Source organism: Ruditapes philippinarum, unplaced genomic scaffold, assembly GCF_026571515.1.
Source record: "Ruditapes philippinarum isolate M1 unplaced genomic scaffold, ASM2657151v2 ctg11029_1_1_1_1, whole genome shotgun sequence".
Lineage (NCBI taxonomy): Eukaryota > Metazoa > Mollusca > Bivalvia > Venerida > Veneridae > Ruditapes > Ruditapes philippinarum.
The window spans coordinates 29,263-57,091 of record NW_026860297.1 but is presented as its reverse complement, the minus strand read 5'-3'; the positions used below and the strand labels follow the sequence as shown (position 1 = coordinate 57,091).

Sequence of the window (27,829 nt, the reverse complement as noted above, 5' to 3'; positions counted from 1 at the left end):
CCAACTTGGTGTATGGATAGCTTATATCAAGAGGCAGCTTGGGATTGCTAGCCAGGTGTCTGTGATCAAGGTCAATGTCACTGTTACTAAAAATAGAAATTCAGTTTCCGCTCAATAACTTGAGTTTGCTTTGGCCTATTCACACCAAACTTGGTGTATGGATAGCTTATATCAAGAGGCAGCTTGGGATTGGTACCCAGGTGTCTGTGATCAAGGTCAAGGTCACTGTTACTAAAATAGAAAATCAGTTTCCGCTCAATAACTTGGGTTTGCTTTGGCCTATTCACACCAAACTTGGTGTATGAATAGCTTATATCAAGAGGCAGCTTGGGATTGGTACCCAGGTGTCTGTGATCTAGGTCAATGTCACTGTTACTAAAAATAGAAATTCAGTTTCCGCTCAATAACTTGAGATTGCTTTGCCCTATTGACACCAAACTTGATGAATAGGTAGCTTATATCAAGAGGCAACTTGGGATTGCTACCCAGGTGTCTGTGATCAAGGTTAATGCATTTAGTTTTCATGTTTTAACTTGAGTTTGCTTTGACCTTTTGACACTGAACTTGCTGAGTGGCAGCTTTGGATTGCCACTTAGATATCTGGGTACAAGGTCAAGGTAATTTGCTTACAATAGAATTTTCAGTATCTACTCAATAACTTCAGTGCACTTTGACCTATTGATTGTTGTCACATGGTCGTTGAAAACTTAGTTTTCGTCGCATTGTGGCGCTTCTTGTAGGTAATTTGAAAAATGGTTCTTTATTAGGTATGTGATAGATAGAATATTATATTTGTGAAGGGCATTACAAGATTAATATTGGACTTGTTAAATGAAATAATATATTGCTAGCCATGGCCACACATTAAATGATGATATTCAACTTGTTCAATAAATTCAAGATTGATCTTCAATATCCGGTATATCATGTATTTGTAATACTGTTTTGATACATTGCAGAGGTATTGGGATGTTAATGGGTGTTGAGATAGTGATAGATAAAGAGAGCAGAAAACCTAACAAAGATGCTGCAGAACTTCTTGTTTACAAGTATGTATACTTATATTGACCTACCAGTTTAGAAGAGGATTATTTGAAATATCTGTGATATGAGGTATCAAAAAATATGGAGACAGAATCTCATGAGCTGTCAAAACAAGAAAAGGTTCACTGTGATGAATTTATTCATTTGGTTTCTTTGTTTATCAAATAAACTACAGTGCAGGAGTGAAATTAGGCCATGTAATAAAAACGATATTACAATAGTGACGTCATTTGTATTTATATAAAAACATATCGTTAAAGCATGTTAATGTTAGTGTTACACAGTAGGCAGCTATTCATGTCAATGAAATAATGGCTCTTTGTTACTATTAACTGTTGTAATTTTGTTTATGTGATAGACAGAATATTGCATTTGTGTATATTCACTACTAAACTTATTGAACTCTATGAATAAAACAATATAATGTTCACCAGAGGCTCGCATAATATGATTTTGTTCAACTTGTTCAAAAAATTTAGTATCAAACCTCCACTCAATATCTTCTATTTAATTGCCTGGACCACATTATATTTGTTCTTGTCAAGAATAGCCACATAACTATGCTTATGTGTAGATATCTTTCTTATGAAATATAAAAATGGAAAACGATATTAATCTGTTACCTTGGAAAGAAGTTTGGAAAATGGAAAAAAATCTTTGAATTTTATTACTTGTCATTCACCTGTGTTAAAGCAAAAGAGTTCACAACAAGTTCACAGAAGATTTATTGTTTAACTCAGCCACCCACTTGTCCCTGCTGATAATGCATGTAGGGACATCCTTGTAAGTCCTTACCAGTAAAGCTAAAGGATTACAACAGTGAAAATTCAAAATCAACCTGAATAATGGTTTATACTTTTGTAAATAATATTTGCCAAAGATAAGCTCACTATATAGTAAATGTTACAAAGTATGTAAAATTGACCCGGAATGTGGTTCAATTATGCTCTAACCTAGTTATACCCCTAGATAAAGATATGAATATCATGGATTTATCAAAATTGACTATCGCAAATGCAACTGTTTTTATGCTTACAGACTGAAGGAGAGGAAGGTAATCACATCAAATGAGGGGCCAGATAAAAATGTAATCATTTTCCAGCCTCCGATGTGTTTTACATGTGACAATGCACGCACTGCAGTACAAGCATTGGATCAGGCTTTAACAGAAGTTGAAAATGAGGCTACACAAGTCTCCCAGGAGTCTAATGATACCATACAGGTACAAGATTCATTTGTTCCGGTCTTTTCCTGCATGATATATTCCTTCATTTTAGTGGTCTGTTGCTACATTTAACAACTTTATTCCTGCATTTGACTGGTCTCTTGATGCTTTTAACTAGTATTTTTTTCGGCAATTACCCATCTGCTTTCTGCAATTATCCTGTCAGTTTATGCAATTAACCAGTCTGTTGATGCATTTAACCAGTCTGCCCTGCATTTAACCAGACTGTTCCTGCATAAAACCATAATGTTTCTGCATTTAACCAGTTTGTTTCTGCATTTTACCATTATGTTCATGTATTTTACTAGTATGTTGAAGTATTTTACCAGTATGTTCCTGCATTTAACCAGTCTGTTGATGCATTTAACCTGTCTGTTCCTGCATTTAACTAGTCTGTTTCTGCATATATCCTGTCAGTTAATGCAATTAACCAGTCTGTTGATGCATTTAACCAGTCTGTTACTGCATTTAACCAGTCTGCCCTGCATTTAACCAGTCTGTTTCTGCATTAAACCAGTCTGTTGATGCATTTAACATCATACATGTCTGTTCCTGCATTTTATTAGTCTGTTTCTGCATTTATCCTGTCAGTTAATGCAATTAACCAGTCTGTGTCCGCATTTAACCAGTCTGTGTCTGCATTTAACCAGTCTGTTACTGCATTTAACCAGTCTGTTCCTGCATTAAGTAGTCTGTTCCTGTATTTATGTCTCCCCCACCTCGGGGGGAGACATATTGTTTTTGCCCTGTCCGTCCGTCCGTCAGTCCGTCCGTCCGTCCATTCTTCGTTTCCGGACGATAACTAGAGTTCCTTTTGACCTACAGCTCTCAAACTTCATAGGATGAATGGTCTTATTGAGCAGATGATCCCTATTGTTTTTGGGGTCAGTAGTTCAAAGGTCAAGGTCACAGTGACCGTTGGTCAATTTCTCGTTTCCGGATGATAACTAGAGTTCCTTTTGACCTACAGCCCTCAACTTCATAGGATGATTGGTCTTATAGAGCTGATGATCCCTATTGTTTTTGGGTCAGTAGGTCAAAGGTCAAGGTCACACTGACCGTTGGTCAATGTCTCGTTTCCGGATGATAACTAGAGTTCCTTTAGACCTACAGACCTCAAACTTCATAGGATGATTGGTCTTATTGAGCAGATGATCCTATTGTTTTTTGGGGTCAGTAGTTCAAAGGTCAAGGTCACAGTGACCGTTGGTCAATTTCTCGTTTCCGGATGATAACTAGAGTTCCTTTTGACCTACAGCCCTCAAACTTCATAGGATGATTGGTCTTATAGAGGCAGATGATCCCTATTGTTTTTGGGGTCAGTAGGTCAAAGGTCAAGGTCACAGTGACCGTTGGTCAATTTCTCATTTCCGGATGATAACTAGAGTTCCTTTTGACCTACAACCCTCAAACTTCATAGGATGATTGGTCTTATTAATCAAATGATCCCTATTGTTTTAATGGTCAGTAGGTCAAAGGTCAAGGTCACAGCGACCGTTGGTTAATTTCTCCTTTCCGGATGATAACTAGAGTTCCTTAAGACCTACAACCCTCAAACTTCATAGGATGATTGGTCTTATTGAGCAGATGATCCCTCTTGTTTATGGGGTCAGTAGGTCAAAGGTTAAGGTCACAGTGACCATTGGTCATTTTCTCATTTCCGGATGATAACTAGAGTTCTTATCAGTGAGGACATTTAACTATTATTGATATATCAGTGATATATCAGTTGTCTGGTTTTATATACTCTGTTCTTTTATCTCCATTTCCATTCCTGTTTCCATTCACAGTTATTCTCAGCAGTGGGGGAGACATGCGCTTTTTTACAAAAGCATCCTCTAGTTGGCCAGTCTGTTTCTGCATTAATCCGGTCAGTTGATGCATTTAACCAGTCTGTTGATGCATTTAACCAGTCTGTTGATGCATTTAAGTAGTCTGTTACTGCATTTGGCCAGTCTGTTGATGCATTTATCTGGTCGGTTGATGCATTTAACCAGTCTGTTGATGCATTTAACCAGTCTGTTGATGCATTTAAGTAGTCTGTTACTGCATTTGGCCAGTCTGTTGATGCATTTATCTGGTCGGTTGATGCATTTAACCAGTCTGTTGATGCATTTAACCAGTCTGTTGATGCATTTAAGTAGTCTGTTACTGCATTTGGCCAGTCTGTTGATGCATTTATCTGGTCGGTTGATGCATTTAACCAGTCTGTTGATGCATTTAACCAGTCTGTTGATGCATTTAAGTAGTCGCTTACTCGTTTAACCAGTCTGTTGATGCATTTATCTGGTCAGTTGATGCATTTAACCAGTCTGTTGATGCATTTTACCAGTCTGTTGATGCATTTAAGTAGTCTGTTTCTGCATTTAATCAATCTGTTGATGCATTTTACCAATCAATCTCCACACAATGATCTCCCCTTAATTCTTCGGCGTAGATCTCTGCCACCAAGGTTTGATATATCAGAATTTCTGATATACTATATTTTTTTCAAAAGTTGTTTTATCTACTGCTTTTATCTATTAGATAAGTTCTTTTTCATTTATTTAACAATGTTTATGAATAAATAAATAAATGATATGAATGTTTAGAAATAATTTTAAAAATTATGAGAATATTTTCTACGAGACAATATTTTGATATTTTATATTTTTTAGCTTTCGAATTTATTTTACGTTATATTGTATACCTTTGATAATTTTTAGCCCGACTATTTGATAAGAATAAGTAAAGCTATCGTAGTCACCCGAGCGTCGGCGTCAGTGTCGGCGTCCGCATCGGCGTAACCACTTATGTTAAAGTTTTTGTAATAGTTCAAATATTTTCAAAGTCCATTGACATATGGCTTTGAAACTTTGCACACTTGTTCACCATCATAACCCCAACCTGTATACAGGAGGAGGTAACTGTATCAAGCATTTTGACAGAATTATGCCCCTTTTTCGACTTAGAATTTATGTTAAAGTTTTTGTTATAGTTCAAATATTTTCAAAGTCCATCGACATATGGCTTTGAAACTTTGCACACTTGTTCACCATCATTACCCCAACCTGTAAACAGGAGGAGGCAATTGTATCAAGCATTTTTTTTTTACTATAAAGCACTAAGAATAGTCGAGCGTTGCTGTCCTACCGACAGCTCTTGTTTGATAAACTATATCTAACGTAGGCACTAAAAGTTAAAAATAAAACAGAAAGAGAAAAATGACGTTAGATTTTCTATGTAACGGTCGATATTTACATTTGAATTTCGTAGTTACGTCATGTGACTTTCATCATCATGTGACGTCTTTGAAGGCAGTGATTATAATTATGCCAAGGGACATTATCACTGTGAGGAGTTTGTTTACTAGTATGTTCCTACAATTTACCAATCTGTTGATGCATTTAACCAGTCTGTCATGCATTTAACCAGCCTGCATTTTACCATTCTCTTTCTGTATTAGAAAAGCTGTTCCTGCATTTAATGGCTCTATTCCTGTTTTAACTTGGATGAACTAGCACCAGGGTAAAGTGTAGTTTGAATGATGTTCTTACAAGATATCACATTTCGTCAAAATCAGTTTATTTTTTTTATCATTTGGTCATGAAAGCCCTCTATTGAAATTAGAAATGCATTAAATGAACCTAATTAAGTTTAATTAAGATCAGTCTAATAATTTAAACTTGTAACTATATATGTATTTGTAACTATATATGTATTTGTGTTTTTGCAGGTGCCGTTGAGTATTCTTACAGGAATAAAGCATAAACTAGACAGTGATGATGACGACGATGATGATGATGATGATGAATCTCCAAACAAACGCAAGAAAGTCAGTTATGAAGAAATGGACTAATTTGTTTTATATTCCATACTTGTATTCCGTACTAGTATAAATCTGTAAATTATGAATGTTCTTACTGGTAATCATCTTTGGATACCCACTGCCTTACATTTATCAGCTGTGGGATTTTTTAACAATTTCCAGTCAATAAGGGGTGTGTCAAAGACATCTGTTTCACTTGTTGCCTCACAATTTGATGAGGAGATTGAAATTTGTATTACAGACAAAATTTCCGCAACCAATAAAATTCAGCTGTGAAAAGTTCGTTCAGTATTAAAAATGCCAATGATTTCCAGCAAAAATGCATAGCAAATTTACTGTTACTGATAGTTTTTACTTTCGCCATTGCTGAATATAAATTATATTAAATGCGATTTCATTGGTTATTATTTCAAGCACCTGTTGCTGTATACATGGTATATTGACGCAAATTGATTCATTTTACCCACAGCTTGATTACATGTTAATCAATCGTGAGTATCCAACAATGAATTATACTATTTTACAGTGTTTCTTTCACAAATCATCATTTTATGTGCAATCCTCTTTTGATATCAGATAATGTTTATAATATTTATTTAAAAGAAGGCATCATTTTGACTTCCCCCAAACTAAATGTTCATCTTTAAAGGGATAAACAGGCAAATTATTGACAAAAATATTAAAATGAGTTTATGTACTCAAATCAATCTGAAATGATATTTTTTGATGTCCCAGCATGAATTTCTGCATGAATTCTATATATTTTGGGTTTGAAGCGTAAATATATCTATATGTTTTGAACGAAATTTAAACACCGATAGAATCACCGAGCAGTTTTAAAACAAGTTATGTGACTTGAACAACCTTTGGGAGTTACAATAACAGACATTGTGGATATTGTATGATCAAAACAAGTGAAAGCCATTCATTTGACATTGAATGTTTCCAGAACTCACTGTGACAACTATTGTGAAATGAAACGCTCTAACCTGACCCACGCTGGTCAAGTTAGGAAACCACCACTTTAATCGTTATAAGGAGAAAAAAATTTTTGTTCCAGTGACTGTCTAGTGTATTCATTTTGAGGACATTAACATCATAATAAATGAAAAATCAAAAACAAACAAATTAAAATTTTGCCTGTATCTCCCTTTAACTGGTATTTTATTTACTTTTGAAGTCTACAGTTTTATATTTTAATAAATATTGTATGTGAAAGTAAATTTAAAAAGATAACAAGTCATGTTTTACTTGTTAATTATGTTTAAGTAAATAATTCATCTTAAACAAAATAAATGAAACTTTATATTTGAGAAATAAATTTTTATATTTATTTGAACTTGATGGCCAGTTCAGACAATTGAAGCTGGGCAATTCAAGTTAACAAACTCAGCAAAATAAGGGGAAATGAATTACAGACTACATAAAATAAACTGGGTAAATTAAATTTCTGAATAGAACAGAAATACAAATTGCTTCTGATGTTAGTATAGGGCTATCTTTTTTCTTAACAATTTTATAAGCATTTTTTGCATTTGTATAAATTCATTCTTTTTCCTACAAAATAACATGTGTTCAAAACATTTACTTTCTTTTTTTTATGTAAAAGAAACATTCCAGTTTTCGTTTAGATATTACTTCCCTGGAGATGTTTTCTTGAAACATTTTATCATTGTATAAAGTTTTCATTTTCTGTTTTTGTACTTTGCAATATTTTTAACGAGAATTATTCTTCAGTGTGTATTGACTTGAATTCTTGAAGCCTTTTTAATATCTCTCTTTTAAGTTAATCAATGATAAGGTATTGAAGTTCATTTAAATTTTATGCTTTCTTTATTTTTACTAGAACTAGTGTAAAGAAAAGAGATAAGATTTAGGCTGGGTGGTTGAAGGGGGATACTGGTTATGTAATATCTTCATGTTCATAACAAACTTACCGGTAATGCATTTGTGGGGTAAAATGTGAAGTTATTTGTTAAGTCAATTATTGTAATGTATTAGTATGTGATAATGTGATGTTATATCTTGTTCTTAAACTCACCATGACATTTGATATTGCTTTAATAGTTATATATTGTTCATTAATATTTTATTAAATGCTATTTTTTCACATATTTGATATTTAGATTGATTAATTTTAATTGATACAGAATAAATGTATTCATTAATTGGTTGTTTAGTTGATAGAGTTTTTGTGACTGAGCAATCAAAGTTTTATTGATTGGTTGGTTGGTGAGGTTGGTTGATTGATTGATTGATTGATTGATTGATATTTACATGTCATTTTATGTCAGTTTTTCTGTGTGTGTCCAGAAAGGTAACCCATACTTTCAAACAGATATTTTCCCTCGACATGTTGGAGGTAGAAAAGTTTGTGTAGTAGATAATTATTAATCAACTGTTTCCAGAATGATTTTAGATATTTTGTGAATATGAATAAAATTGTTATGTTTTACTTTTTTTTATATTTCCTTTAAGTTTTATTATTCAATCTTTTTCATATTTTGGCTATTTTCTAGTTTTGTTAAAAGAAAGATATTTTTTGGTCCCATTACATTTTAGAACATTTTTGTTAATTTAGTTTTATAATATAAAAGTAAAAAAAGGACTTATCCTTTAAGTTTATTTTAAATGACATAATTCATTGCTGATTCAAATTTTGTACTTTATCATATATTAAGAAAATGTATATATATTGAGAAAAATCTTAATTAGCCTAATTAATTCTGAAAGTAGTCAAAAATTGTTATAAGAAATTAATTGTGTTATATTTTAAAAAATACATTGTTATTTGAAAAAGATTTGAAACAGAAACTGACATTATTATCACTATACATGTAGTAGTAATAAAGAATTATATGAAATGACAAGAACTCTCTATATATACCTCATTCTGAGACATGACCTTCACCTTGTTCTTTATGAACAGATTTAGAACATAACTTGTTAATTAAAATTTCATAATACAGCCCAAGTATGTTTGTTTAATGAACATAACTTTGTTAAATAAAATTTCATAATACGGTCCTGGTGAATGATATTAGAGTATGATATTATTTAAGATAATCGGAAAAAAATAGGGAAATTCACCTTTATTACATTAAGGAATTGGTTTTGGCTCTCCTTGCTAGGGAAGCATTTGTTTCTACCTAACAAAATGTTATGTTGAATATTGTAGATTGTTATAAAAAATTGCAAAATTTGTAGCTTGTTGATCTTTTTATTAACTACACATGTACATGGTTGTGATTTACATACATTTGACATGTATGAAGAGGATGAATTTCAAATGTTATTTTTTTTTAAATATTAAAAAATGTTATATTTTATTATAAGTGTATGTATTATTGCTGTAATTGTTATTCACCAATTTTATGTATCTGTTAATTTATAAAATTCCTATTACTGTAACAGTTACTGTACTCCATTCATCTGATGTTCTAATATTTGATAATGTATGCTTTAAATGTTACAATTTTTAAGTTAACATCGGTTAATTTTAGCATTGCAAGTAATTATATTTTTGGGGTGTCGGTGGCCCGAGTGCGTTGACATCAAATCACTTGCCCCTCATTGCTGTTGGTTCGAATCCCAACAGGGTCTTTGGATTCTTTCATGTGAGGAAACTATCCAGCTATCTTACGGAACGTCAGTAGTTCCACCCAGGTACCCATTCGTGCGTGAAACAATGCACTGAAGGGCACCTGAGCTCTTCTTCCAGCAGTAAAGCTGGAACATCGCCATATGACCTTTGCTGTGCTGGTGTGACATAAAACCCAATCAAACAAACAAACAAAAAAAAAGATTATTTTTGTTGTGTACATGAACGAAACGTAGTACATGAGATAAATAGAGGGACAAATATAAGGCTGAGACTGTTGTTATTATATTGACGTTTTTATTGAACGGATGTGGTCAACAGGGTGTTGTTGTGTCAATCTAAAGCTCAATATAATCACCTATTTGATAGTATATAGAATAAATGAACGTATGTCATTTATTTCCATAATTTTCTTTGTTGCCTGCTATTTTAAAGGTACTTTAAGCAAATGATATCATTTCTTAGAACCATTGTGTTTTTGGTTTCCTGCTACATTTCCTAAAGAGATACTCATTGGCTATTTTTTTGATTGCGTTTTTGCCCTTTTAACAGAAAGAAAAACGTAGTCATTTCCGATACTTTATTTGCCTTTAACGTTATAACTTTTTTTATATTTGTGAAATATACCTTCCCTGCCTTAAATTTATATTAGTCCATCGTACGGATATTTTTTACCTAAACACTAAAATGAAGCAGTAATGAAATTTAATATATTTTGATCACCAATCACTTAAGTTTTTACTTTGAGCTCCCTCTTTACTTGTTATATAGGCAAGTGTTTATTCGCATTCATGGGGTTGAATAAAGTTAAGGTATTGCACTGAGCCATCGAAGTAATCATAAATGGGCTATGTTTATTTATATTTTAACACTTCCTGGTATTGAGACAGTTTGTCCAATAATATAAGTTTGTAACATTTAGCAAAGGAGCGCTGTCAGCGAAAATGATAAGCCTATGCCAGTAACATTGAGCTAGTTCACCAACTGAGTAATTCAGTTATTATAGTTCATATGTCTAATAAGGTTTTACCTGTTGCTCAAAGACTTCATGTTATTTATTAGAATTAATTTAGCAACTTCGTTTATTACTGGTAAATTATTCATTTTATGTCAATGTCAAACAGGAATCTATGCCAGTATTTCATAGTTTGTAAATTTGTAAATAATTAAACCAAAATAAAGTATAACAAATATGTTTTTACATGAAACATTTAACACACCAGTTCAACAATGTGGTCAATATGAAGATGATGATCATTATTACAATGTAATATGTGAGATATTGTATGTTGACAGTTGTGAATATGTTTCTTGTTGTTAAATGCAATAAAAATAATAAAATTAACGGTGAAGTTTGTTATTATTTTACCTTCAGCATATAATGTAGTGGTGGACTTTTATGTCGCAGCCATCAGTTGGTTCACATGTCCGTCCCCACAGTGCCCGCTACTAGCATCCCTTAATCCCTTATTTCATCATACTTTGTTTAAATTCCTGTATGAACAAGGCGATGTGCGAATCCACAGCACCCTTTTCCCCGGCTCATGGTCAAGGTCACACTCGAAGGTAAAATTACAAAGAGCTTGGTCACAATTATGTGTCCGCTCTGTAAATCCTATACAAATCCATGGAAGGACTTTCTTCCAACTTTGTACAAACCTTTAGAAATAATGATAAAATGACCAGCATGAAATCCCATGTTGGAAAGGTTGTGGGGGTATTCCAATCATAGTGGATTTGACTGTCGCGAGTTTAAGCCCTCGTCCTCTCCAAAGCTACCATTTGGCATAACATTTTCCTTTTTTTTGTGAAATGCATTACTCTTCAATTAAATCACAGAAAAAATAATACATGTATTTTTGTAATATATTACAGGCTGATCCCATACCATCATCGTTGAGATACACCCGCGCGCTCGTCTTATAACCTCGTGACTCGCTTATGGTCAGCAGGTGTTCAGGATATTAACAAACTTCACCAGCTGCCAAAAATTGACCGCTATCATAGAACACTAATGTGGTAGTTGGAGGATTAAGCAAGAAGACAAGATGCAGTTCAAGGAAGAACTCTCTCATTGAACAGTCAGCCATTTTATACAACCTCAGATATGTTATAAGATAAGCGCGCGGGTGTATCTCAACGAGGATGGTATGGGATCAGCCTGTAATATATTGACTCACATTCATTCTCTAAAACAAATTCACGACAGAGATAAAGACAGAAACATGAATGTATTGAAATCATTCTTTTTTTCTGGAACGAAAGGAAAAAAAAATATGATTTTGATAACTCGCAAACAATATTGTTCATTAATATTTTATTAAATGCTATTATTCACATATTTGATATTTAGATTGATTAATTTTGATTGATACAGAATAAATGTATTCATTAATTGGTTGTTTAGTTGATAGAGTTTTAGTGACTGAGCAATCAAAGTTTTATTGATTGATTGATTGATATTTATATGTCATTTTATGTCAGTTTTTCTCTGTGTGTCCAGAAAGGTAACCCATACTTTCAAATAGATATTTTGTGAATATGAATAAGATTGTTATGTTTTACTTTTTAGCTCACCTGAGCATATGCTCAGGGTAAGCTATTAGGATCACTCTTCGTCCGTCGTCTGTCGTACGTCGTCCGTTCACACTTTTCAAACGACATCTCCTCTGAAACAATAAGGCAAATCATAATGAAACTTCACAGGGATGTTCCTTGTGTGAAGCCTTAACAAAGTTGTTCAAAGAATTCCATTCCATGCAGAACTCTGGTTACCATGGCAACCAAAAGAAAAAACTTCAAACATCTTCTTCTAAAAAACCCAAAGAGCTAGAGCTTAGATATTTGGCATGAAACATCTTCTAGTTAGTGTCTACCAAGTTTGTTCAAATAAAAGCCCTGGGGTCAAAATTGGTCCCGCCCCAGGGGGTCATTGATTTTCCCTATATGCATAAAGTAAAAACTTTAAAAAATCTTCTTTTAAAGCTAGAGCTAAGATATTTAGCATGAAACATGTTCTAATGGATGTCTACCAAGTTTGTTCAAGTAAGAGCCCTTTGGTCAAAATTGGCCCCGCCCCGGGGGTCATTAATTTTCCTTATATGTGTATAGCAAAAACTTAAAAAATCTTCTTTGAAAAAAACCAAATAGCTAGAGTTTAGATACTAAGCATGAAACATCTAGTGAGTGTCTACCAAGTTTGTTCAAATAAAAGCCCTGGGGTCAAAATAGGCCCCGCCCCGGGGGTCATTCCTTTTCCTTATATGTGTATAGCAAAAACTTAAAAGTCTTCTTTGAAAAAACCCGAATAGCTAGAGTTTAGATATTAAGCATGAAACATTTTCTAGTAAGTGTCTACAAAGATTAATCAAATAAAAGCCCTTGGGTCAAAACTGGCCCTGCCCCAGGTGTGTCATTGTTTTAACTATATGTGTAAAGAAAAAAACTTGACCAGCTAGACCTTAGATGTTAAGCATGAAATATCTTCTAATGGGTGTCTACCAAGTTTGTTCAAATAAAAGCCCTGGGGTTTAAACTGGCCCCGCTCCGGGGGCCTATATACAGGTGAGCGACTTCAGGGCCATCATAGCCCTCTTGTTTATATTTCCTGTAAGTTTTATTATTGAATCTTTTTCATCTTTTACCCATTTTCCAGTTTCGTCAAAAACGATGTATTTTTGGTCCCATTACATTTTATAACATTTTTGTAAATTTAGTTTTATAATATAAAAGTAAAAAAGGACTTATCCTTTAAGTTTATTTTAAATGAAGGACATAATTAATTGCATGTTCGAATTTTGTTCTTTATAATGTATATATATTTAGAAAATGTATATATATTGAGAAAATTCTTAATTAGCCTAATTAATTCTGAAAGTAGTTAAAAATTGTTATAAGAAATTAATCGCGTTATATTTAAAAACAAAACAAAAAAAACATTGTTATTTGAAAAAGATTTGAAACAGAAACTGGCATTATTATCACTATACATGTAGTAGTAATAAAGAATTATGTGAAATGACAAGAACTCTCTCTATATACCTCATTCTGAGACATGACCTTCACCTTGTTCTTTATAAACAGATCTAGAACGAAAGTATGTGTGTTTAAGCATAACTTGTTAAATGAAAATTTCATAATACGGCCCGGGTGAATGATATTAGGCTATGATATATTATTTAAGATAATTGGAAAAAAATAGAGAAATTCACCTTTATTACATTATGGAATTGATATTGGCTCTCATTGCTAGGGAAACAAAATGATATGTTGAATATTGTAGATTGTTATAAAATATTGCAAAATTTGTAGCTTGTTGATCTTTTTATTAACTACACATGTACATGGTTGTGATTTACATACATTTGACATGTATGAAGAGGATGAATTTCAAATGTTATTTTTTAATATTAAAAAATGTAATATTTTATTATAAGTGTATGTATTATTTTTATAATTGTTATATACTGTTTGTAATTGGATTTGTTAATTTATAAAATTCAAATACAGTTTACTGTACTCCATTCATCTGATGTACTAATATTTGATAATGTATGCTTTAAATGTTACAATTTTTAAGTTAACATTGGTTAATTTTACCATTGCAAGTAATTATATTTTTGGTGTGTCGCTGGCCCGAGTGCGTTGACATCAAATCACTAACCCCTCACCACTGTGGGTTCAAATCCAGACAGGAACTTTGGAGTCTTTTATGTGAGGAAGCTATCTAGTTAGATTACGGAATGTCAGTGGTTCTACTCAGGTGCGATCGAACCTGAAACTATGCACGGATTGGCACCTGAGCTCTTCTTCCAACAGTAAAGCTGGAACATCGCCATATGACCTTTGCTGTGTTGGTGTGACATAAAACCCAACAAACAAAAAAAAAAAAATTACTTTTATAGTGTACATGAATTTAAGGCTGAGACTGTTGTTATTATATTGACGTTTTTATTGACCGGATGTGGTCAACAGGGTGTTGTTGTGTCAACCTTAAGCTCAATATAATCACCTATTTGATGGTTTATAGTATAAATGAACGTATGTCATTCATATTCTTTGTTGCCAGATATTTTAAAGGTCCTTTAAGCTAATGATATCATTTCTTAGAACCATTGGGTTTTTGGTTTCCTGCTACACTTCCCAAAGAGATACTCATTGGCTATTTTATTGATTGCGTTTTTGCCCTTTTAACAGAAAGAAAAACGTAGTCATTTCCGAGACTTAATTTGCCTTAAACGTTATAACTTTTTTTTATATTTGTGAAATATACCTTCCCTGACTTGAATTTATATTAGTTCATTGTAGAGATATTTTTGTACTGTAATGAAATTTAATATATTTTGATCACCAATCACTTAAGTTTTTACTTTGACCTCCCTCTTTACTTGTTATATAGGCAAGTGTTTATTCGCATTCATGGGGTTAGATAAAGTTAAGACTTGTATCCACTACTGAGCTCTCAAAGTAATCACATTGGGCTATGTTTATTTATATTTTAACAATTCCTGGTATTAAGACAGTTTGTCCAAGAATATAAGTATGTAACATTTAGCAAGGGAGCGCTATCAGCGAAAATGATAAGCCTATGTCAGAAATATTGAGTTAGTTCCCAAACTGATTTGTTCAGTTATTATAGTTCATATGTCTAAGGTTTTACCTGTTGCTCAAAGACTCCGTGTTATTTATTAGAATTAATTTAGCAACTTCGTTTATTACTGGTAAATTATTCATTTTATGTCAATGTCAAACAGGAATCTATGCCAGTATTTCATAGTTTGTAAATTTGTAAATAATTAAACCAAAATAAAGTATAACAAATATGTTTTTACATGAAACATTTAACACACCAGTTCAACAATGTGGTCAATATGAAGATGATGATCATTATTACAATGTAATATGTGAGATATTGTATGTTGACAGTTGTGAATATGTTTCTTGTTGTTAAATGCAATAAAAATTATAAAATTAACGGTGAAGTTTGTTATTATTGGTACAATTATACCTTCAGCATATAATGTAGTGATGGAGTTTCCTGGCGCAACCATCAGTTGGTCCGTATGTCCGTCCCCACAGTGTCCGCTCGTCCCCACAGTGTCCGCCCGTCCCCACAGTGCCCGCTACTAGCATCCCTTAATTCCTTATTTCATCATACTTTGCTTAAATTCCTGTCTGAACAAGGTGATGTGCGAATCCACAGCACCCTTTTACCCGGCTCATGGTCAAGGTCACACTAAGGTAAAATTAAAAGTAAAAAAGAGATATGTCAGACAATTATGTGTCAGCTCTGTAAATCCTATACAAATCCATGGAAGGACTTTCTTCCAACTTTGTACAAACCTTTAGAAATAATGATAAAAATTAACGACATGAAATCCCATGTTGGAAAGGTTGTGGGGGTATTCCAATCATAGTGGATTCGACAATCATGTGTTTAAGCCCGCGCCCTCTCCAAAGCTACCATAAAATTTTGGCATAACATTTTCCATTTTTTTGTGAAATGCATAACTCTTCAATTAAATCACAGAAAAAGTAATACAGTAGAACTTCTATGAGTCGAACTTCGATTAGTCGATTTTCTCGATGTGTCGAAGAAAAATTAAAGTCCCGACTTTTCCCCCTATATATTCCTTATAAAAACCTATTTATGAGTCGAGATTTTATGTGTCGAATTTTTCGATGTGTCGAGGTTTTTTCGTGGTCCGTGTTAAGTAAATCTAGTGCAATTTACCACAAATAAGTCGAAGTTGTTCGATTATTTTGACACCGTCGATCTCGAGACATTTTTCACACCTTATCTGGCTGCGAAGACGATTTCCAATCAACTTGTGTGTCAGGTGTTAATTACACAGCCGTGTGTTCAAACAACCTTTGTTTGCGATAAAATGTGTGATAAAATGCTTTAATCGTTACTATTTTAATTGCCGTAGTGGTATTTGAAAGGAAACAGTAAGAACTACTTTCATTTGATTGCATCCTTGACCCGGTGTCGCGTGAGAATAACACGCGAAATATATAATATAAGTTGGTTATGTTATCGCCCTTTCGTATTGTTACGCCTTTTGTAACTTTATTGTATACGTCAACGGATAGTCCAAATAATTTGCCGTGAAAAACGTTATTTAACCTGCTATATTTATCATTGTAAAATGTGAATATCAGATTAATGATGGAAAAAACATGAAATAGGTTTCGTTATAGACTAGTCACGGGTCGAAATTTTGTCATGGAATTGAGAGCGATTCATGAGTCGAAGTCCCGATGTGTCGAAGTTTTTACGCAAGTCCCTTCAACTTCGACTTACCGAAGTTCTACTGTACATGTATTTTTGTAATATATTTACTAGCTTGTGGTCAGTAGGTGTTCAGGATATTAACAAACTTCACCAGCTGCCAAAAATTGACCGCTATCATAGAACACTAATGTGGTCGTTGGAGGATTAAGCAAGAAGACAAGATGCAGTTCAAGGAAGAACCTTCTCATTGAACAGTCAGCCATTTTATACAACCTCAGATATGGTTATAAGATAAGCGCGCGGGTGTATCTCAACGAGGATGGCATGGGAAAGGGAAGTCACATCAGCCTGTAAACATTCTGACTCACATTCATTCTTAACATTAATTCACAACAGAGATAAAGACAGAAACATGAATGTATTGAAATCAATCTTTTTTTCTGGAACGAAAGTAAGAAAATATGATTTTGATAACTCGCAAACATTAGATTACTTGATGTCAACACCCAAGTATCCCGAAATAGCGAAGTTTTAAGAAATAAAAATGGTAGCATTTCTTTGGCAATATGGGCCTTTAAGGGATAAAGAAATAAATCATACAGACTCTAAACATTCTGACCAGGCTCTATACTTTTGGTATCTGAACTTTTGCGTTTTGATAACGAAATCCCTTAAACTGTAAATGGATTCGTCCATAATTCAAAGCAGGACAAGTTTATTACACAAATCAAGTTTGTTGAGGGTAGAAGAAATCATACATACACTAAAACTTAAATCAAGTACACATTTGTCCACGGGAAAGAACAAGTTAGTTTTCCAGTTAAACCGAGCGGGGACAGGCAATAACAGACCTTTATTTCACATCATATAAAATATAGCCAACGGACTTTCAGCATTTGATCACAGGAACTTGAAATTCTATCAATATTAACGATAATATTCAAAATGCCCCTATATAGTATAGTATTTATTTAAATTATTGTATTTAATTATTACAACGTCATACAAACGTAATGGTTTTACGGAAATTAATAATATACATGTAAATGACTATGTAAAAAAAGATTAATAAACAGTAGTGTCGTGCAACATTTAAATTTTCTACGTAAAGTCAAAATTTGTTATGACTTTTGAGCTGTTTTGGGGGGAGAGAGAGAGAGAGGGGGGGGGGCATTTAATATATAGATCCAATAGCAACTGTGCAACTTTGGAACGTAACATGAGAAAAAAACATACTAAATTCTTGAATTTATCAAATCATTTCCTGTTATCTGCTTTGATATAAAACATTTTCTATATTTGCATTTTAAAATGTAATTAACGTAATTATAACATAATGTCATTTTATGGGAGCGGTGGCTCAGTGGTTGTTTACCTCTCAACATAATTATTTACGGTATTACAAATCTTTCATTATGGATTTATACAGTTTGAGATGCAAGAAGAAGTTTCAGATTTGTTTGCATTGTATTTTCAGGATAATGCAACACATTAATACAGAATTTGTTTTTTTCATGACCAGTATAATGGTATTGCACGGTCATGCATATTTTTTTTGTTATACAAACATATTAATAATACTGTACGTTTGTAACATCGCTTTTCATTGGATAATGGTGACGTTTATATACTATATTAGATTTATATACACAGCTGCTGTCAATCTATTAAAAAATCTCATTTTTTCTGTAAAAAAAAAATTCTTGCTGTAATATAAGTTCGTTACAAATATTTCTGACATGTTATATGACCGTATATAAACGGTTAATTGCAATATAACCCTCGCAAGCAGCACAGGGTATATTTTCAAACAACTGCTTACATAGGGCCATGTAACCTGTCAATTTTTTTATAACTAATAGTGTAAAGACGCGCTAAATGTTAGCGTCACACTAAAGGCGCGTCAATGAAGAATGGTTCTTTTTCACTTTAAACAGTCTTTATTTTGTGAATTGTATAGATAGAATATTATATATCGTGTAGGTTAATCACTTAAGTTATTGAACTCGTTGGATAAAATAATATTATGCTCGCTAGAGGTTCGCATAATATATAGTTTTATTCAACTCCTTCAATAAATTCAGTAAAACTTAACACTCATTCAATATCCTCTATATATTTCAGTGAAACGTTTTCTTTTTAAATTTTTAATATCATGTAGATCTGAAAACTATTTTGAATTAATTTATTTTGAATATTTTGCTTACCCTGCATTAATTTTAACAATAAGCTAAATATGAAATATACCCAGACATAATCGATAGAACATGGTATAAGCAACTATACATATTTTTGACTATACAGGAAAACTGATCTTCACGGATTGTTAAACACAAAATGTTAAAATTTTATATAAATTACTAGCATTTCAAAAGGATGGGCAGAAGCGAAGCGTGCAAGGCTACAAAAATGAAAACTAATATGGTTTTAGGCCCAGGCTGGTGAATATTAATGGGCGATACAGCTTTGTCTTTCTTTCTAAAATAGTGCTTATAATGTCGAAGGATTACAAAAATGTGATTTACTGGATTTATTGAATTTATTTTAAAATGCGGATATTACAGCACAGGAAAGTATGGGATTTCGTGTATTGTATTCTAATTTTCTTGTAAATAAAGATATTAATTGCAAAACAGTGGCTTAGATTAAAGTGTAGTCTTTTTCAAGCAGTTTTTTTTCTTAATTTTTTACATCTTGTTGGTTTTAGATATGATTTTTCTATTCATGAAAAACTGTTGTCAACTTGTGTTCAAGGCACACTGTTTCTTTTGATAATACATGTAAATGATAATAAATATCTTAACTATCATGGCGGCCATTTGAAATATTTTAATGACATGATGTGTCATTCATCCATGAAATATCTCGTGAGAATTTACGATATGTGATATAACAAGTAGGAGTATACATATTGTTATGCGGTTTGACTTTGAGATGGGTTAGTATGTTTTTTCTTCTTCTTTTTTAGCAGTCTACATATAACACTAATAGAACGTTTGACATATTGTTGATCAAGAGTATATGCAGATGCCAAAAGACTGTTAAGATTGAAAAAAAGAAAAACAATTTGACAAGAAAACACATTTATTGCAAAAAGTACGTAAAAGTTACTGCCGCCGTGTTGCCGTCTTTGTTCTTCTAATACAATAAAAGGGAGTGTATCCGCTTTGTACATTGTCAGAAATACGAGCGTACAAACACGTGTAATATATCTTTAGACACTTTTTGCAAAAAATCATGATATTGTGAGTAAGTTTATCTTTGCAGAGGTGATAGATAAGGTCCTAGACTTTCGAAGCCAAAGTACCATATTTTTTGTTTGTTTGTTCTTGTATGAAACAGCACGGTTTCAGCAACACAAGTACAAATTACAGCTATTTCTCTGTAAACATCAATAAATATCTTCAGTGATTATTTTATCAAGTTATTACTAGTGGAGACAGTTAATTAAAAGGTGTCAAAGACAAATAGTTTCAATCCAAAATAATACTAAATGATTTTTTTTTTGGTAAAATGATTTGGAAAGCAGTTTTCTACATCTGGACACTAATTAATTCATCTTGCTTCTAAAGGCCTTACACATATATTTGCATTCTGTGATGCATAAGAACTTCAGACAACGAATCGTTGAAAAAAAAATGTAGATTATTTATAGGTCAGCAGGTTTTTGGGGTGTTAAAGGGATATATAATGAACTTAAATATGACTTATAAAACTCTTTTCAGAAATCAGTCTCGAATCTCGGGATTTTCATTGGTCAGTATAAATTTTATCCTGCGTTTTTTCCAATCAAATGCCTTAGAAATGAGTCTGAGCATAGGAAAGTTCTTAAACACTTTGGAAAATGGTGTTGAAATTTCGTTAGTTTCGCAAAAAGTCGCTTGAATTATCTTAATTTTTTAAAAATGACATGTCCATGTATAAAACTTGTTTGATCATTTCAATTTCTTTCGAAGTTTTGCCAACCTCTTTGTTTTTTTAATTACACATAACCAATTAAAAAAAATCAACATACACTTAGAGAAAAAGAAACTCATCAAAACAACACGTATTTTATTAAGACATGGCTTTCCAATACATTATCCAACATTTTACTACCCCCACACCCTGCACATGCCACTCTTTCAAGCTTACATTTTCCCATTTTATGAGCAAACAAATATTTTCACTTTATTTGTCGGGATATTCTATTTTTTGCATTCTTTAATTTGGAATTTATGATAGGATATGCCTATATGTCTACAAAAGAATATGTATGTTTTACTGAAAATTGTCATACTAAACCACATTTTGTTACAACCGCCCTCTGGGTGCATATAATAATTAATGACAAACTTTTATTCTAATTATATTGTTGCCATGATATGTAATACACACAGTTAATAAAGAAAATTGCATTTATAAAACTATTGTTTAATTAAGTAATTTCATGTTTATTTTTCAAAAGGATAATATTTTTTACAAACCTAAGCGTACATATTTGTAATTTATTCATATTTATATCAGAAACATCAATAAAATACCATTTATAACTCCATTTCCTTATTTTGTAATCGTGTACATGTGCCAAGTAAAATTGCACGTATAACTTGCAGAGTAGTTTTGCTTTATCTGATATAATCAGTATCACTGTTGTTGTATTTGTTGCTGGGTTTTATGTGTGGTGATGAACAGTACTCGTGTAAGGGATATCTAAAACTTTCTCTTACTCTTTTGTAACAAACCCAAAGTATCTCATCGAAACTTTTGTAATAAATTAAAAGTACCTCTTGAATTTTACTTAATACGGTTATTTTCATGAAGTCATTTCAAACAATTTAAAGCATTTGTTCAGTTTCCTCCATAGAGCAAACAGTAACAAATTGAAAACAATTGAGGTCATGCATGTCTTTCTCATTCTGCCATGGCATTAAAAATACAAAAACTTTTTCCCATCTTTATTTTGATAAAACAATCAATTTCAGACATATTCATTTGTCTCTTTAGTGATAATTAGTATTTGTCTTGTTATACGTTTATAGCCAATTATAGAAGAAAAAAATAGATCTCAAACGTAGAAGTAGAATAATAAACCTGTAACTTACTAATTCGTACGTTTGTATTTATCGATTATATCTAAGATGAACAAGACAAAGCGAAACAGTAAAGTGTCGACGTCTTTTAGCAAAAAAAAAATATAACATGTAAAAACACATGATAAAAATATATGATCAAATGTTTCTTTAAATATGTACTATTCTCCTCTTTGAGTAAAATATTTTTATCATAGAAAATTATTGGAATTTATGAAATTCTTACTAAATATGTCTAATTTGAATAAAAGAATGTATAAACTATGTTTGACAAGCTGCATTCCCTATTACGGGTCAAGTCAAGGTCCATTCTTAATTTTTTATTGACACTTTACATGTATATTCATATTGTGTCCACCCAAAGACTGTGTAGCAACTATCAATATTTTCAAATATTAAATTTGAGCATAGTATATCTCTAAACAATATGGGAATTTATAAAGTAGGTTATCCAATTTCATTCTAAATGTTGTATTATTCACCTTTACTAAATGTGTACCGTTGCCAAGAAAACATATATGTTACAGACCGTACTTGCTATATACGCTATTTCATCCATCCGTTCAAATGATTTTTACCATTACAGTTTACTTCACATAAAACATAATCTAATGGATTGTATAACGACTGAGTGCACACCTACCTAGGTATAAATGCAACATCTGACAACTGCGACAGAGAATTTCAAGGATCAAACGCGCATTGTCACATTTGTGGTCACAAATTCGAATCCCAGCCAATGTTGCAATTTTTCCGGATGCATTTGCATTTTCTGTTAAATAACTATATATGTCTGTAAGACTTTTTTTCTTTTTTTGTATTATACAGGTTTAATGTTTTGTGTAAGTTAATGCAAAGGTGTCGATATTAAGGGGAACATATGAAAAAAATGTCAATACCTTATGTTATGATTAGCTAGTATATTCAAAGATATATTTTCAGTAAAATATATCTGATAGCGAAAAAATGTGAATTTAAGTTATTTGTTATCAGTGTTTTGGTTTTATTTGTCTTTAGTCTAATTTCATTATAATATAAAACCTCTACAATAATAGAATAATTATTAAAGTTGCCTTGTCGAGTTTCACAACTTCTAAGCATTAACTATTAAAAGAAACAGATCTTGATAATACTGCCCAAGATCAACTTATCTGTAAAACATGCAATATGAATAAAAGTATGAATACAATCGTTTCATCTACGTCATTTTAAAGCATATTTTGTCTGTGACCATCACTAATTAACTAGCTTTTCGTTAATTCAAAATGAAAATGTTTTTATGATGCCAGGTGTATCTTTTAAAGAGAGTCCGAATTAAAGTGATGTGATGACAGAAGGCATTCTTAGTTATATTTTATATATGACAATCATTGAGTTACTTAAGGAAAAAAATAAATTCGAAATAAGAAGGTTTACCTATGTACCATAGCGTATCATTTTGCTAAATGTGTCATGATTTTGAATCTGCAAAATAAAACACTTGGTAAAGGAAATGGAAATAAACAAATGTATTTAATTTTTGCTCTCTACAAAGAGTGTTCAAAACCATTGTCATATAATATTTCAATGTCTGCCGTTTTCATACATGAAAATAAAATTATGAAAACCATGATGAGTAATGAAATAGAGATAATGATTGATAATTACCAACGCCGCTTATAGAAATTTATCTTCAGCCTATCTTAATTGTATACAATTCTCTTTTCACAATTATCATGCCCCTGAGTTATAATTCAATTATTTATACATATGAAGATAATTAGCATAAATTATAAAGATACATATGAAGATTTTAAGTATAAATTATACATTTTTTTTGCAACAACTATAATTGCAGTACTTCTTTTCGCAAAAAAAAAATTGTCTCCTTAACGTAATTTTTCTTGTTTGTTAACAACACGTAACATAAATCAATTTAGTCACCACAACTTTGATTAGGCCATGGGCTTAATTTAATGTCATTTCGATTATGATTTTGTTTGCCGGAGTCTTTGTTCAACGCCTTTGTCAAAAATACTTCGAACAACTGAGAATAAACTTATTCGTTTGTTATGAACAGGTATAGGCCCGAAGAATTTTTTTATCTTAAAACTGGTCACTTTTGTCATGTCTGTAACATTAAGACGGATACAGTATCTGCTAACCTCACAATTACTTAGAACAAGATCAAAAGTCAATTAAGCTTATAATTAAAGTTTACTTATCCCTTTTGTGACAACGGTCGTTATTCACTGCCTAAGGTGTAATATTTTGGTAAAAAAAAACAACAAAATTTTAGCTATAATGGTGTTCCTTTCTGGAAAAGTCATGTTCTGTTACCAATATTTTGATTGATTACGGTTAAAATACTAGAAGCCATGTAAATAGGAATAGAAAAGCTAAGAAATGACATGTCATTAAACAGCGTAAGTGGTCATGAAGCGAAAGGGTTAGAGTTTCTTGCTTGTATATAATAGTGTTTTCTATTTGTCTAACCTATTGATAAAGAGTTTGATTTATAAGAGTTTATCGAACTTTTATTATATTTTATTTTTCTCTTTCTACCCGGTAATTGTTCTTGTACGATCGAGGATATAACCAAAAAATTACATTAGAATTTAGAGAATTACAAATCCAACTCTGATATAGGGCTTATTAAATAAATCGACATTATTGCATTTTTTTGTTATTGTAAATATTTAAAATGTATTGAAAAAAAACATTCCTTAAATGTAGTGTTAAATCCCTGTTACGGAATTTAGTTTTGTGACCGAATGAATATTTTATTGTATTTTGGGCATATTCATCTACTGGTATTATCAAATAGTTATATATTCTAACACAATCATATTACACATTTTGAAATGATTCATATATTTACGGATAATTATCAAACTTTGTACATGCATGTTTATATCATTATCACACTATTAAAGAGATAAACGAAATCCCTAGAAAAAGCCCCAAAACGGCAAAATTAAAAACAGGCTAAGTTTTATTGAGTCTGTTCATGGACGGTACTGGAAAATTCCAGTAACATAATTGTACCACAGAAATTCATTGGGATCTATGAAATTCTTCTTCCAGTAAAATAACTGTATCACAGAAAATCATTGGGATCTATGAAATTCTTCTTCCAGTAAAATAATTGTATCACAGAAATTCATTGGGATCTATGAAATTCTTCTTCCAGTAAAATAATGTATCACAGAAATTCATTGGGATCTATGAAATTCTTCTTCCAGTAAAATAATTGTATCACAGAAATTCATTGGGATCTATGAAATTCTTCTTCCAGTAAAATAATTGTATCACAGAAATTCATTGGGATCTATGAAATTCTTCTTCCAGTAAATTAGCAGTATCACAGAAATTCATTGGGATCTAAGAAATTCTTCTTCAAGTAAAATAGCAGTATCACAGAAATTGATTGGGATCGATGCAATTCTTCTTCCAGTAAAATAGCAGTATCACAGAAATTCATTGGGATCTATGAAATTCTTCTTCAAGTAAAATAATTGTATCACAAAAATGGAAGTCATCTTCCAGTAAAATAATTGTATCTATATAAAACTGTGTATGGGAAGCTGCAATTCATATTAGGGATCGAGTCAGGTTGGTCTTTTCTTAATTTTTTAATGACACTAAATGCAGTATGAATAAAAGTATGAATACAATCGTCTCATCCGTGTCATTTTGAAGCATACTTTGTAAACTAATTTAGCTTTTTGTGAATTCGAAATGAAAATGTTTTATATGTTACCAGGTGTATCATTAAGGCTGAATTTTTTTCACGTGAATCCGAATTAAAGTGATGACAGAAGAAAGGCATTTTAAACCATATTTCATCAGTGACGATCATTGAGTTAATTAAAGAAAAGTCATAAATGCGAAATAAGAAGATTTTCCTACGTTTACAAGTGATTTATTTTTATCTATTTTTTATTGGCTAAAAATGTCAGAATTTTGAATCTGTAAATAAAACATTTGGTAAAGGAAATGAAAATAAATACAAGTATAAATTTCTGCTCACTATCTACAACGAGTGTTATGTCAAGATCATTGTCATATAATATTTCAATGTCTGCCGTTTCCATTCATAGAAATATAAAACTATGAAAACCATGATGAGTTATGAAATAGAGATAATAAGTGATCAATTTACCAATGTCCTTTATAGAAATTTATCTTCAGTCTATCTGTATTTGTATACAATTCTCTTTGCACAAATCAGCACGCCCCTGTGTTATAATTTAATCATTTAGATACACTTTAGTCGCACATAATAAGTATAGATTATATATTCTTTTGCAACAACTATAATTACAATAGTATTTGTGCATGTTTCTTATCATAACTTTGCTTATTTGTTGAGAACATTAAACATAATTCAATTTAGTCACAACAAATTAAAGTGGGCCATGGGCTTAATTTAATGTCATTTCAATTATGATTGTTTGCCGGAATCTTAGTTCATGGCTACAAACAACTGAGAATTAACTTATTTGTTTGTTATCGGATAATATAGAAAAACACGTATAGGCCCGAATATTTTTTTATCTTAAAACTGGTTATCTATGTCAATGAACTAGTTACCTATGTCAATGAGGGTTGGTCATCTCTTTGTCGTGTATATAACATTAAGACGGACTCTGCTCACAGAATTACTTGTTCCCAATAGTTCAATATAGTACAATATCAAAAGTCATTGCACAATTAGGCTTATTATCAAAGTTTAATTATCTCTTTTGTGACACCGGTTTTTATTTGCTACCAAAGATGTAATGTTTTGGTAAATATTTTTTAGCTATAATGAAAAGTAGCACGCCATTTACCAACTTCCAAAAAGCAATCAAAGTGTATTTAAGATGTCTCGCGCCAGCTTTTGTTAATATCAAGTGTGATTGTTGATTTCTTTATTTTTAAATGACTCATCTTTGTGGTAGGTTTATAATATTCAATATAATAATTATGATACTTAAGAATGTTTTGATACTTGTGTGCTATAATCTATTTGGTTTTCAATTTAGAACATTTATTCTATGGTACATACGTTGAAATGATTTAAAATGATACACTTCATGATCTATTATCAATGTTTTTTTCTGCAAATTTGTTTATAACTTTAAATATATAAAACCATTAGTGACAGGGGTCACATTTGATTGGTCAAATTTACCTGATCATGCTGAATTCTGTTTTAGTTTCAATTGTAAGAGATATATAAATGATAATTATTTCATTTCAAATGTTTTATGTACGCATAATGAAAGAAAGATAATATGGGATGAGGAAAAGGTTACCGTTTTTAAAAACACGATTTTGACTGATGTAAATAAGTTAAAGACTGATAATAATCGTTCCAATTCTGTTAATTACCTGGTTATTTGTCTAACTGACATTTTATATTAAAATGCCATGGAAATATTCGGTAGAAATATATCTTTTTCAAACGTAAATTAAAGACATCATTTAAATAAACCGAAATGGTTTGATGACAAATGCCATACCGTAAAAAGAGTTTAAAAAAAGCAAAAATTTATTTGTTAAAAAAAAACGATAATCAAGAAAACAGACATAATTTTGTAAAAATGCACACTAAATAGAAAGATTAAATCAAAGGCAAAATATAAGTGTAAATTTCAAAAAGGTCAAAAACTTGAAAAAATTGCACAAATTCACAAATTTTGGAAATCTATAATAAATGTTTTGAAAAGAACACACCAAAAAATAATGATACAGGAATAGAATATCTCCATGAACATTTTTCTACATTTTTTGATGAAAATGTTGAGAAAACTTACACTTTTAATGATGAAACATTTGAAAATATACAGGATGAAGATTTAGACTTACCGATATC

At 31.6% G+C, this 27,829-nt stretch overlaps 1 protein-coding gene across 1 annotated transcript; it reads left to right on the top strand.

Moving 5' to 3' along the window:
- Window positions 1-961: 961 nt before the first annotated feature.
- Window positions 962-11,023, top strand: LOC132759585 (5-phosphohydroxy-L-lysine phospho-lyase-like). The gene is made up of 3 exons (XM_060751399.1): window positions 962-1,049; window positions 2,083-2,266; window positions 5,985-11,023. The coding sequence occupies exons 1-3, from the start codon at window positions 970-972 to the stop codon at window positions 6,105-6,107; spliced, it is 387 nt and encodes a 128-aa protein (XP_060607382.1). The 5' UTR covers window positions 962-969; the 3' UTR covers window positions 6,108-11,023.
- Window positions 11,024-27,829: the final 16,806 nt, after the last annotated feature.